Raw genomic sequence first — 14,949 nt, forward strand, 5'->3', positions numbered from 1 at the left:
CACGTAGTAAGTCTTCAAGCAAATATATTTGTTGCAGCCACTTTTTAAAATTTTTTCTTTTTTTCTCCCTTTAGATTTTCCGTAAGAAGAAAGGAAATAGCATTTTTTTAAAAAGAACCTTGACTCCCTGGCCCTTTTAATGATTTTTTTTTAAAAGTGAAACCAGATCCAGTAGATACTTTCAAGAAATTATAACAGTGACATCATAGCCAGAAACTGAAAAATTGTCCACCCTTTCCACTTCTTGGGAGGCTGGTTAAAACACTATTGTTCACTGTCGTAAAATCCTCAGGCAGTTATTGTCCACATTAAATCTGAAACTGGTAAATGCTTTTTAATGACGAAATCTTTCAAAATGGACAGTTTAAAAGACTTAAAAGTAACACTATGTCAAGGAGATTTTATGGCAAAGATAAATCTAAGTGACACCTTACCGAATGTTCATATAAATTCCATCCACCCCACATTGCTATGATTTTCTTTGGTAGGTCATCCTTATCTATGGGAGATAGTATTCACTCTTTCCATTACCTCATGACCAGCACCTGCTTTTAAGAAAAGCTCCTATCTGTTTCATTGTACAGAGCATTTCCTCTGATTCCTAAGAAGGAAAAATCTGATTGCAGCATTGTTTCCCTTTCTTTAGTGTTGTAGTTGAAAATGTGTACATTGTTCTTGATGAATCTCAAGAAGGTATTAAGGAAGAGCTGGGAAGGTAAGTATTAGAACCAGCCTCAAGAAGCCTGGCTTGGTTTTTTGGCTTTGTCACAAAGTCTTTGCCTGTCATTGAACAACTGATAGAATTTCTCTGGGACTCTTTTCCCTTCTTGGTAAAATGAAGATAAATAATGATTTAAAGATTAATGAGGCAATGTTGATAAAGCAGGTTGGAAGAAAAATAGCTGCATAAATCAAATGGTATATGCCATAGCTAGTCCCAACTATGAATGAGATTTTATTTAAGATTTTAAAACACTTTAAAATACTCTGACATTTTCCAGTGGAAAGATCATTAATAGTAGTACTCATTGCCTACATTTACATGATTTTTTAAAAATTAAATTATTCATCCTGCATAACAGCAGGATGAGTGTGAGAGGAAATGTTTATTATCCTTAGGGATATTGCAATGGAAAGTATGAACCTAATAATTATAAAAGGAGGACATCTGTTATTATGGAATGAGCAATGGTTATAGAAGTATCTGAATTGGGTTCAAATACCAACTCTGTTACGGACTACCTGTGAATCCTCGGAGAATTCACTCATCCTTTCTGGACTTCAGTTTCCTCATCTGTAAAATTAGAGACTTGAGCCAAATGATGTCCATACTACCATCCAGCTCTAAATATCTAACTCTAGCTGTATTTCAAGCAAGGGACTAAAGTGAATTTTTTCTGACTTCAGTTTCAGTACTGCTCTGAGGTTGTACCATCTTTTAGTATCAATTAGATAGGTAAGAAACTGAGGTATGGAGAAAATTAATGGTTAATCTTTTTTTAATGAAAGAAAAATAGATAATAAGTGCTTATGTGTCATATAATGACTTTAATGCATAGGTGGAATAGGGGAGGATAGTGAAAAATATATTTGAAAATATGTCTTGGGAATAAGAAATGAAAGAGACCAGAAACTTAGAGATTTTATAGAAGCCTGATGCCTATACATCATGAAACTTTCTTCAAGAAAAGACTAGAAATGCACTGATCATGATTATATTTTAACAGAAAGTATAAGACTCGTGGAGGTAATTTATGAATCAGCAGTCTGTGAGCTGTCATATGTGTTAGAACAAGGTTCAAAATTCATACAAAGCTAGAAGAAAGAATAAAAATGAGGATGGTTTGATGTGCAATTAAAACAGCTATAGCCTGACCTATTTAGATATGTTACTGATCTTGAGAAATGGGATATGAACAAAAGAAAATATATTGATGCTGATTACAGTGATTTTATATAGATGTTTAAACAATGTATGCAGACCAAAAGAGCACACATTGAGCAAACATTTCTTATTAGCCTAGTGGAGAGGTATGACAGCTAAGAGCCATACTGCTTTAGAATATAAGCTTATTTGTAAAATATTACAGTGGATGATGAAAGATTATAAATAGTATTGTTTAATAAAAGAGGGAAAAGCAGTGAAAGATAAAACCAGCTTTAAAAATTCTTGACTTGAAATCTAAGAAAAGTCATTCTGAGGGCATTATAGGATGATATTGGAAGAAGAAAAACAGAAAAAGGTAGAAAAGATGTACAAAGATTTAAATTTTAAAAATTCTACCCATAACTTTTGTTTTTACATGATCTTCGTATCTCATTATTTCCCTCCCTCTCCCACATAGAGAACTATTCATTATAATAAGTAAAGATGGAGTAGAGTGGGCAGAAAGCAATTTAGCAAAACTAGTCAACACATCCACTAAGTTCAACATTATACCCAGTGTTTTACACCCTCTGCAGAGAAGGAAGATAAATATATTCTTATATCTACTTGGGGCCCCCAAGTTTGGTCATTTTAATTACACAGTATTCAGTTTTTATTGTTTCCATTTACTTTGTTCTTATCATTGTTTATATTGTTTTTCTTATCAACTCCACTTTGTATCAGTTCGTAAAAATCTTATGTTTCTTCATTTTTTATATTCATAGTTTCTTACACCACAGTAATAGTACATTAAATTCATGTATCATAATTTGTTTAGCCATTCCCCAGTAGATGAGCATCTACCCCCCCCCACTTCTTTACAATGATTTTTTTTCTAACCATCTGCTCACTTGCAGAGATAGTTGAGTTACTGCACTTGTAAATTCCTTGAAGATGGGGACTCTTAGTCCTTTGTATCCCTGATGCATGGGGCCTGGTATATAGTAAATGCTTAATAAATGCCTTTTGACTGTCTGACTTTACATCACTTCTATAAATGAATTTAGAGGAGGTAGAAATGGCACTAAGAGAATATAGAAGGAGAAATCTGTGGGATTAGGTCAGATACTTATTATACATGGAGGAAACATTGTCAAAGTCAATACAAATGTAGAAGAACTGAGGGATCAATTTCCTTTTCTTTCTTTTTTTCTCTTTTTGCTTTTTGGAGGGGGGGAGGGCAGGGCAATTGGGGTTAAGTGACTTGCCCAAGGTCACACAGCTAGTAAGTGTTAAGTGTCTGAGTCTGGATTTGAACTCAGGTCCTAGCTGCCCCTGAGGGATCAATTTTCAAAGTGCCTGAAGACGTGAAAATAAGAAAGGTGTGGGAGAAAAAGTTCTTTATACCAAAACCAAAAGTAACCAAGAGAATGATGACTACTCTTCTATGTGCCTACTTTTCCATTTATTTACAATTTTAACAATAGCCTGTACATATATCAAGTGAGTCTTCAATTTTCCATAGTATATCACATGCTCACTATCACACAACTTCTAGAAAAATGTAAAGTATACAAGATTCTACTCCACTTATTGTTAGTTGACCATTAAAAAAAAATATTTGGTTCAGTAGATCAAAATACCACCTTAATTTTTTTCTTTCAACAAGGTTTCTAGGACTAGTAGTAACTAATATTTTTATAATGCTTACTATGTGCTAATCACTATGCTAAGTGCTTTAAAATTGTTACTTTACTTAATCCTTAAAACAACCCTGAGAGATAGGTGCTATTGTTATCTCCATTTTTACAATGAGGAAACTGAGGCAAACAGAGTTTGAGTCATTTGCCCTGCGACACACAGCTAGTGAATGCCTGAGGCCAGATTTGAATTCGGGTCTTCCTGACCCCAGGCCCAGTAATATATCTATTGTGCCACTTAGTTGCCCCCACTATGTATGTCATTTCAGAATTATACAAGATTTCTTGAAAGACAAAGATAATCTTATCCAGTGACCCTCTGATTATAGCTGTGTGGCCCATGACAAGTCATTTAACCAGTGCTTCCTTCAGTTTCCTCATCTGTAAAAATGTAGCACCTCCTTCCCCTAGGATTGCTGTGAGAATCATAGGTATTTGCTAGTGACACAGAGGAGATCGAACACAAAATCCAAATTGAAGAGGGATTCCTTATGAATGGTGAAGTCCTCCAGTTGTTCTTGTATATGGATCCCATGCCACGGTTTGCATCGAGACTTAGAACATTGTAGATTTTCTTTTTTTTGTGAACTTTTTTTTTCAAAATTTTATTTTAGTCTCAAATGCCAGAACACAAATACAGAATAGAGAAAAGAAACAAAAGCATATCATAAACTTAAATATCTGAACAAATACAAAGTTAGAAAGAAAAAAAAATGTCGTGTGCATCACAGAACATGAGAGGATTCAAAATATGTAATAATAGATTTTCATTTCAAGAAAGCCTGTATGATAAATAGTACTCATTTGTGTTGAGAATTGTCCATCTTTTCTTTGCTTCCTTATGAGTTTTCTTTTGTTCTCTGTTGTGCACATATTTATTTTGTTCTCCCCCCCCCCAGAAGGCCACAATAAAGTTTAGATATGTTTCTCTATAGCTATGTGCACATAAGCATATACATATATAGATGAATACTTTACCAAACCCATTCTACTCCTGATCTTTGTTTTTTATGTATGTTTATTTCTTTTGTGTCCTATCCTTCCTGCCTCCTCTACTTCACTTCTACCCACTACCTTGCCCTCCTATAACTTGCCTACCCCCTTACAAGAATCCCTTGCCTATCCTCCCATTCCCATAAATCTAAAAACCCTTCTATACCCCTATTTTACCTATTCCCTCACCGTCCCCTCTAAAGACCCCTCACTTGTCCTTTCCCCCCTCTATGCCCCTACCATTTTATTTCTTCTTGATTTAGAACACTTGCATACTTTTTTATACTCATATATATATATATATATATATATATATATAATGTATTGTTCCCTCTAAAACCCATTCCCAATGAAAGTAGGTTACCAGAACCACCAGCCCTCCTCTCCCATCTAATTCTTGTGTATCGGTTCTTCCTATTTGTACCTCAAATAATTACTTTTTAAGCTGTTCATAAATGGTTTTACTTTTTAAATTCATATCATTCTCAGGTTTACCCCAGTCTGTCTTATAAATTACCCAATTATTGATAAAAATCTTAGATATAAATTTTACATATATAAAAATAAACAGGCTGTCCTTATGGATCCCTTATAATCAGTCTTTATTATGTACCTTATATTTATATTGGCTCTTCTATGTTGAATCTTCTGTTAAGTTCAGGATTTTTTAAAATCTTGAAAATCTTAGAGTTTATCAAATGTCCATTTTATTTTCATTCAGGATACCATTTAACTCTGTAGGGTATGATATTTTTGGCCAGAGCCCCAGTTCTTTTGCTTTTATAGGTTGTGTTCCAAGACCTGTGGTCCTTTAATGTCTCTGCTACTAGGTCTTGTGTAATTCCTCTGAAGATGAGCCCTAGTCATCCCTATTCTCATGATAGTTTTCTATGACTGGATTCTTTCTCCTTTGCCTGTCCATTTTTTGTAGTAATAGCTTAATAATTTGTAATCACCTCTAGCCCGGGCTATGGGAAATGGTGCCTCTTGCCCCAGATCTTCAGTTCTTCCCTCTAGCCTGAAACAAAAGCCAAACCTCCAACCTCTTGTAAGTGCTCACAGCCAGGGGCTTTCTGCCTCACTGCTTCTGCACTCACTGGGCATGTGCTAGTTCCCTTCTTGCCCAGACGAGCACAGCTGGGTCTGGCATTCCTGGTCAACAGAGGTTCCTTCGATCTTCCCCAGGTTAAACACCCAAATCTCCTTCCCCCTCCCCCACTATCTGGGATAAAAGTTTCTGTGGCTGGGACTGAGGCTGCCTCTCAAACCAACTAAGCTCAGGTCTTGCAGCCTGTTGTTTAAGAGGCTTGTGGCTTGTTAAAATGGAACCTAGTTTTCTCTTCATTGGGACCAAGCCTAACCCTGGGGTTTTTCTTCCCATCTTCTCAGATTGTTCCTGGAGGGCCCTGAGTATGTCCCTGTTCTTATTTATTTCCACCCATACTTTGTTCACCCTAAGGGGTTATTTTTACTCTTTTGTGGGGTAAAATATTTAGAGCTTGGAATTTTCTGACCTATTCAGTCATCTTCCTGGAATCCTCCCATTGTAGATTTTCTTGAATGATATTTATAATCACTCTTTTAAAAGAGAGTGACCTAAGCACCCTGTCCTGAAGAATACCCAAGTGGATGAAGAATACTTGTTCAAACTGTCATATGCATTTAGATGGGCAGCCTTTTGAATTCACTTATCATCATATGTGTGTATGATTGTGTATATGGAGACATAGAGACAGAGTGGAGAATGAGTTGGGCCCAATAACTGCAATACTATAAATGGAAAGAATATAGTCTCCCAAATATAAAAATATTATAAAGATCAAACAGGACTCAAATGAAGAGTTATGAAAGGACACCTTCAACTTACCCCTTCGTGGAGGTGGGAAATCCACAAGTGTTCGACATTGTGCTCTTTTTTTTTTTTTTGAGTGTTATATGGGATGGCTCTTTGGGAAAAGTTGTTGTTCAGTCATTTTCAATCGTGTCTTCATGATCCCATTTGGAGTTTGCTTGTCAAAGATTCTAGAATAGTTTGTCTTCTCTAGTTCATTTTACAGATGAGGAGCTGAGGCAGAGAGGGTTAAGTGACTTGATCAGGGTCACACAGTAAATGTCTGAGGCCAGATTTGAACTCAAGAAGATGAACCTTCCTGACTCCAGGCCCAACAATCTATCCATTGAACCACCTAGCTGTCCTCTGGTAAAGTTAGGGGGTGGGATATTTGGAATAACCATGATGATATAAGAAGCAGAATGCATTGAAAAAGACCAGAAAAGAGGCGAGGGTGGTTTTCAAACATGAAGACAACTAAGGCCAGAATTCAGACTGACACAAATAGAAATTAGTTTAGTTCATTGAGGAATATGTTCTAAATCAGAAAACTGGTAAAAGGTGTTCCTACTCATCAAAAATAAAAATAACAATGCATCTGAAAAGTTCTTTGCATGCAATTTTTGTTTTTGTTATAAATAAAATGCCCAACAACATTAGAAGGCACTTTCCTCTAAATGAAGGTCATTGCCAAGTTATACAGGCTGTTTTGCTGAGTGGGTTAGAAACAAGAACAAGCCATAATACATGAAGTTGTTCCAGACCCTGCATCTCTTCCACATTTTCTATCACCTTTGAAATAAAGGAAGGTTAGAAATGGAGTTTAAAAAAAAAGCTAGGCTCATATTAGGAAGATTGAGCTTTAAAAAAAAAAAAAAGAATCCATGCTGGCAACCACTTTAAAATGAGACTGAATATGACCTTGAATTAGAAAAAGATTAGCAACATGTCTCATTATCGGGTGCAACATCTCTAGCTGTAAAACATCTCGGCCATTGAAGCCAAAGACCTAATGGGCAGGTGGTTGGGTTCCGCTGCCAAACAATCATCTTAACCTCATTAGTAGTCACTAGAGCAAAAGGGGGAGAGGAAGTTGCAGATGGCCAGGAACAAAGAGGAACATTAGGATTTAAGAGGAGGATGCCACTCCAAGTTTAAACCGGTCATCAAGATTATAAATCTATCTGAAGAAACTATTTGCCAAAAATGTCTGGATATTTTATACATGACTAATGGCCATTAATGACCAAATTAGTAGGTTGTGCTTATGTTGACACTTCTGTTAACTTGGTAAGAAATATTTTTCTCCTCCTCATTAGAGACAATTTTAAAACAATGGTAACTTCCAGAAAAAAGAGGAAATAAATTTATAATTTGTCCATTTGCTAAAACTTAATACTATTTGGATGAACATACAGCTTCTGACAAAGACTGGCCTGTATAGAAAAACAAAGAATTTAAGTGTTGTCTTCTCTTTTTCCCTCTTTAATACTGATCTCTCCTATAAAGTCCTCTTTGGCATTTAAAGGCCTTAATTTCCGGCCCCTTCCTTCCTTTTTTGCCTTCTTATGATTGAACATTTTTCACTCACTCTATGGTCCAGTTACACTGGCCTATTTGCAGCTCTTTAAATACAACATTGCATCTCCCATCTCCTGGAATGTTCACATGAATGGCCTCTGAATTTTCCTGCCTTGCCTCAAAACTCAGCTTAAATTCTGCCTTCTATAGGAGACTTTTCCTGATACCCTCAGGTTTCAATTTAGTTACCCCCAAAACTAAATTGCATTTATTTTGTATATATTTAAAAATGTACATGCTGTCTCCCCTGACTAGACAGACAGGGACTCTTTTGCTTGTCCTTGTATCTCTAGCATATGGCATGTAGTAGATGCTATATGAATGCTTGTTGATTTGATATTTTTCCCTTCTAATAAATGAAGTTACCCTAGGGTTAGAATGGCAGACTATGTTTTTATCATCTGAAGACTAGCCTAGCTAAGTTTATAAAGGCTTATCTTCAGAAGTTGGTAAGGATTTGAGCTCAGAAGTAAACTACTTAGGAAAAGTGTGGCAAGCATTTCTTCTAATTTTCTAATCAGGTAGCAAAATTAATATATAATTCACTGTATGTTTTACTGGATATACTGTATATGTTTAATGGGTATACTTTATATTTAAATAGAATGTAGTTCACGGTATATGTTTGTAATCGATTTTGTTTTTATTTCTCAATGGAAGGGAAGGTAGATTTTTTGCTGATTAAAAAATAAAATTTAATTTAAAAAACAAGTATTTATTAAGTATCCATTATATGTCAGACACCATGCTAAGCACTTGGCAATACAGAGACAAAATTTTAATGAATTGTTGTTCCTATTTATAATCATTTACTTTGACTTGTTTTTTGTTATAAAAATTAATAAGAGTAGACAGACCAAATATGCACACAGGAGTACCTACACAGATGGAGTTATGAGTCTTTTGAAATTGTGTGTGTGTGTGTGTTTGTGTGTAACACTTTAAGGCTTGCAAACCCCTTTATATAGAATCTCATTTGAGTCTCACAATAATCCTTGTGAGCAAGTACTATTGACATTGTTATCATCTTTATTTTTCAGAGAAGAAAACTGAGAGCATAAGTGACTTGGCTATGGTCATATAGTTAATAAATGGGTAAGACTGGCTTCAAACCCAGGTCTTACTGAATCCAAGGCAAACACTATGTCAGTTTTACCATGCTGCTTGTTTATTCCTTTGTGGTCATTGACATTCATTCCCATTGACAAGGAAAAAACCTCATGAACTATATTGCTTCTATTGTGTTGTACCATTAATGCTAGATTTGCTCTCAAATGTTATCACTTTTAAAGAATGAATTCCACATTTACAGTTAAGGTCTTACATCTATTTCTTTGTGATTTTAGTTTTACTTCAACCAATTTTTATTTGACCTTTTTGGCTTCTCTAGATTTCCTGTTTGGAAGTACAGAAAAGATTTTCACATTTTGATTCTTACTTGCTAATTTATGGCTACCATTGATACTTGCCAGGAGGTATTGACTGGTTCATTTGCATGGTACTGTTTCATTTGACTTTTTGTTTGCAAGAGGAAAAATGCTGATGAGACTATGAACTCAGAAGTGTTTGTACTGCTTGGCAAAAGTTTGGCAACTGTTTTTCTTCTTTATTGTTCATATATCTCTTCATTTCTTCTTAATTGATTTTCTGCTATAAGAATTCAAGAAAAGAGGTAGGTCACATGTGCAGACAATGCCCATATTTGGATTCAGCAGCTTGCTGGCATGGGCCTCCAAATTTTTTATATGGGATTTAACTGTCAGTGGCATAAAGTATGGAAATTTAATCTGTGAGACTATAACAGAAAAACAATACATTTAAGCACATTCTTGACTGAGTCCTGTGATTTGATCCATTCTGCAAATGTAATTTATTTGTACATCTGTCAATACCTGTAAAGCTACATCCAATAATGAGCATGGCAGGGATTTAAGAGTACATTCATTCCACTGTTGAACACCAAAAGGTCAGCTTTTTGAATAGGGGGTAGAAATTAACATTTCCCAAGAATTTATTTTGCCCCTTCCTGAGGTTATCTCTTAATTCTAGCAATTTGCCATGTTTGATAAGCAGGCAGAATATATTTTGATTATTTGGTAGGGGGAAAAGGTGATATAACTTAAAAAATTTCAACTAGCATTGCACACTGCTGATAAGAATGGGAGTTTGTGCAGTACTGAAGAGATTACATGAAGCACAATTGGAGAGCAAATTGTATTTACAAAAGGTAGGCTGATGTTTCTAATAGGTGTTCAGAATAGATCATTCATGCTCACATTTTGCTGAGCTTTACTAGAAATAACTTCATTTCTAAAAAGGACAAATCTGATTGAAGGTAAAAGCATTCCTCCTTTATAGATACTTGTCTAAAGGGTTTACATTAAATTTTCCCGATGGGTGCACAGCAGTATTTTATACTGTATCTATATAAACTGGTAATGTGAAAAATAAAAATCTAAATACTATATTTAATTGCTTCATGCTCAGACCACTCAGATTACTAGATTTATATCTATAATTATGGAAGAGATGTTGCAATACGATGTTCTGACAATAACTGTCAAAAATATAATACCAGGATGCATTTTCATCTTGTAGTTTAAGTAAAGTTATTGAAATTCACAATTAGGTCAAAAGATCTCTTTCTATCTCTTGTCATCTGAGGAGGTAATACTGACCTAAATAGCCCTCTGTGTTGTTGTTGTGTTGTTAGAATTATCATTGTATATAAATTGCAGAAATTTGTCATGCTGTATGTTTTATTGCATTTTATGCCTGGAATAAAGAAATGAGAAAAGGCCATTGATGCTTAGTTACTTTATTTGGACCAAACTTTTAATTCTTCTATCTCTCTCCCTTGGTCTCTCTGTCTTTTTCAAGATTTTGGATTATGTAAAAGGCACTCACTACCAGTTGGCCTGCCAGAAGTTCTTCGATCTAACACATAATGTAAGTACACATGTGAATTTTATACCCTGACAGTCAGGATGTCTTTACATATTGTCATAAAGATGTTCTAAATGGTCCTATATTATTATATTATATTGTAACATTTATTATTGTAATATAAATTGTTGCATGTTATAAGAAATCCTAGAAACTCTTTGGACTTCTGTGTTGATTTTTCTGGGTTAATTAAGCTTTGAGATGCAGTGTGATATAGTGGATAAAGAACCTGACTCACAGGCTAATTAAGTAAGTTACTCACTGTCCCATGGAACTTTCAAAGACTTAAGTTGTGAGCTATTCACTTTTCTGTGAAGTAATATTTTTTGTCTGGTGATATAACTATTAACCATCTTATTAAGACTAAATATTTCATATGACAAGCATACTAAAAATTCTTTGTTCTTTAGTGTTTAAAGTGGTTTTGTGGTCTTTTTCATCTTTTAAAATACTTTTCATAAATTGTATACAAATATATTTTTTAAAGTTTAGTAGAATTAGTGCTGAATATAAATAAAGTGGTAATCAACAACAAAATTTCCTTATCTTTATTAGAATAGAAATCAGTCAATCAATAAACATTTATTGAGCACCTACTGTGTGCCAGGCACTATGCTAAGTCATACCAACTTCAAACCACAAATGTGCCAATTTAGTTTGGCCTTATTCTCCTAAATGCTCCCATTCTCTAATTTGTTTATTCAGTTTGAGAGTTATAATTTCATCTACGTTTTAAATTCTTTTTGGACTTTTAAGTAGAACCCTGAATGTCTCAAACTAAGGTGTTTTCCCTCTTTCCATACTTATTTCAACAAAGAAACATTGTATCTCAGATTTAACCAATGAGGAGTGATGATGACGATGATGACCAAAGTCTAAAAATGGTCTTCATAGTCTCCTAAAAAGCTCCCTCTCGTTGTCAGAGACAATAGGTTAAGATTCATGTGGAGATGCCCTTCCTTAAGAATAATGAAGAATTAGCATATAGGAAGGGCTAGGTAGCTTATATATATAGTGAGTTTAAAATCAGTGAAACTTTGGGTTCCAGAAAGCTGTAATAATTTCAGTTAGACCCAAATAACAAGTACCAGTAACAGAAATTGTTTATTATTTTGGGGAGTAGGGTGAGGAATAAATGTGGAGGTGTCCCTTTTTGCTGTAAATTCAACTTCCTGAAGATGGATCACACCATTACAAGTGAAGACAGAATATGCTTGGCATATATGTGAATTTAAAAGGTCTTTTGTGATGTCCTTGTGGATAATGTGGAGAAATGTGATAGAGTCTTATATCTGAAGTCAGGAAGACCCAAGTTCAAATTGGCCTTGATTACTAGCTGTGTGACCCTGGGCAAGTCAGTTAACCTCTGCCTGTCAGTTTCCTCAACTGTAAAATGGACTAATAGCACCTGTCTGCTAGGGTTATTGTGAGGGTCAAATGAGATATTTGTAAAGTACTTAACGTAGTTCTGGGTACATAGTAGGTGCTTAATAAATGCTTGTTTTCTTCCTTCATAGATAGTAATACAATTGGGTAGATACTGACTAGTTGTATCCAAAGAATGTTGAAATCACTCAGTATTGTTCTGAAAAGAGGTCTTCTGTGGCGTATTGAAGGAGTTTGATTAGGATCTGTCTTGGGCAAAAATGTTATTAACCCATTTGAAGACACAGAAGATATACTTGTCAGGTTCATGAATGATACAGAATTAGAGCTTGCAGAATGAGAATTCAAGGAAGTTATATCAGGCTGGAGTGGTGGACTCATTGAACAAGAGGAAACTTCATTAGGAATAAATGAAAGTCCCGCCCTTAGGCTAAAAAAAACAAACAAACTCAAGTTGCTTAAGTATAGATTACAAGAGATCCTCAACACCCTTCCATCACAGCCATGTAAATTCTGGCCCCTGGAATCTTGGGCTCTGATAGATGAACTTTTACTTATCTTGCCTACAGTCAGGCTTCTGTGTTGCTCCCCAGTCACTTCCAGTCCATGCTGTGGTATGCTTCACTCTCTCCTTATAGCTCCCCTTTATTTGTTCCCACCCTTCAGTAGAATATAACCTTTTTCAGGGCAAAGACTGTCTTGCTTACTTGTATTTGTATTCCCAGGGTTTTGCTCAGTGCTTGGCACATAGTGAGCATCCTTTGTCCTTCATTCAATTCAGTAAACATTTATTAAGTGCCTGCTGTGTGCCAGTGCTAAGTGCTAGGGATACAAAAAGAGCCCAGATACAGTCGCTGCTCTCAAGGAGCTTGATTGCACTGCAAACTCAAAATGAATCAATAATGTGATATGGCTGCCTTCTTCCATGCAGTATTAGGGTACATTAATAGAAGTAGAACCCTTTCTTTGAAGGAAGTAACAGTTCTACTCTACTCTGTGCCATGCAAACTACACCTAAAGTTTATGTTTAGTTCTTGGTACCATATTTCACAAGGAGTACTGACAAATTGTAATATTTTTAGAAGCCATGTCATATAAGGAATAGGGTATATAATATAAAGAATTTTTGGTCTGAAAAGAGAAAACTTAATTGAATACAAGTTAACTATCTTTAAATATTTGAAGGGGTGTCATTTGGAAGAGAGAATAGGCTGTATGGTTCTAGAAGGAAGAGCTAGATCAAGAGTAAAATTTATGAGAAAAAAATTTCAGCTTAACATAAAAAAGTACTTCTTAACAATTAATCCTGCCTAGAAATGTCCTACCTCAACAAATAGTTCTTGTTTGTTGTTCCAAAATAGACTAGAGAGCAGTCTGACAGGGATAATGTAGAAGGAATACTATCTATCCTACATTGGATATGTAGGAGAATGGAGAGTTTTACTTAATGATCTTGAAGGTCCTTTATAACTGGCATTTCTTGATTTTGTGAACATTTTTTTCATGAGATAGATGGATCCTAGGTAGTGGGGCCCTTTGTAGGAGTACAGCCACCTAACAAAATGTAGACTGTATATAATTTAAAAGCTGGAAGAAACCTTATTGAATTCAATGTCAACATTTTACAGATGAAGAAACTGATATCTAGAGAGATTTAAGTGACTTACCCAAGATTGTTCAACTAGTGTAGAAGTACATCCAAAAAAGGAACTTTAACAATTTATACTTTAGATGTCATTACAGGCAGTTATTGGCTATCCTGTTGCACAAATTACAACATTTCTATTTTGTAGGGATACTGGCAGCCTGGACCTAAAACACAGCTACTTAGATATAAATCAGTTTGATAAACTCTCCAGCTTGGGGATCACAGTAAGTCTGTGTAGGGAAGCCATTAACAAATATATGTAGTGTTGGGAGAATTTGATTCCACTTTGCTAAAAATTGATATTTTCTCTTTCTGCCAGAATAGCAGACTTCGACTGAACAAGAATATGTTCAGAGACCTAGGTTTCTCATACTAGGGGACTTCAGTACACATATTGATTCTCCCTCCAATGCCTAACCATGCAGTTCCTCAATCCACTCACCTCCTATAAGCTCCTCCTCAGCTACACACAGAGATGGTCATATTCTTGATCTTGCTATAACCTATAGATGTATCACTTCGATGTTTAAGAATTCTGAAATCTCTTTATCTGACCATAATCTTTTGGTTTTTCATCTTTCCCTCTGCTTTCCTTTTCATAATCCTACTTCATCCACACTGTGACCTCTAGTGCTTTGAATTGACCCCTCAATTCTCTTCTATGCCATCTCCACTGTACTGGCCACTGTCTCCTCCCCATCTTGATTCCTTGGTGAAACAATTCAACTCTACACTGTTGTCCTCTCTTGATCCCTAGATATAATATCTCCCATTATGTCCCCCAAGCCTTAGTCTCTCTCATCATTCATCACCTTTGTGCCTATGGCTTCTGCTGAACAAAAGTGGGGAAAATCAGACAGCCATTTTGATTGGGTCTACTACTGTGTTACTCAACCTCGCACTCACTGCCACTAGGCAATCCTAATATACCTCTTTTATGAATTCACTATCCCATTCTCCACAGTAGCTCTTCCAAAGCTTTTCTTCACTCTTCAAA

General features: G+C 35.4%; 1 protein-coding gene across 3 annotated transcripts in view; it reads left to right on the forward strand.

Annotated features, from left to right (window-relative positions):
- Nucleotides 1-14,949, forward strand: part of PRIM2 (DNA primase subunit 2) — a 357,586-nt gene that overhangs the window by 324,806 nt on the left and 17,831 nt on the right. For 2 of the 3 annotated variants that reach the window (XM_069070685.1, XM_069070687.1), the window contains one exon: nt 10,853-10,921. The exons of the other annotated variant lie outside the window; for it this stretch is intronic. In XM_069070685.1, the coding sequence (XP_068926786.1) occupies nt 10,853-10,921 (69 nt within the window). The remainder of the gene's footprint in view (nt 1-10,852; nt 10,922-14,949) is intronic. 3 annotated transcript variants of the gene reach the window in all.

This window comes from Petaurus breviceps, unplaced genomic scaffold (genome assembly GCF_028583685.1).
Source record: "Petaurus breviceps papuanus isolate PSGF00001 unplaced genomic scaffold, PetGlider_PUasm1.0 90822, whole genome shotgun sequence".
Classification (NCBI taxonomy): Eukaryota; Metazoa; Chordata; class Mammalia; order Diprotodontia; family Petauridae; genus Petaurus; species Petaurus breviceps.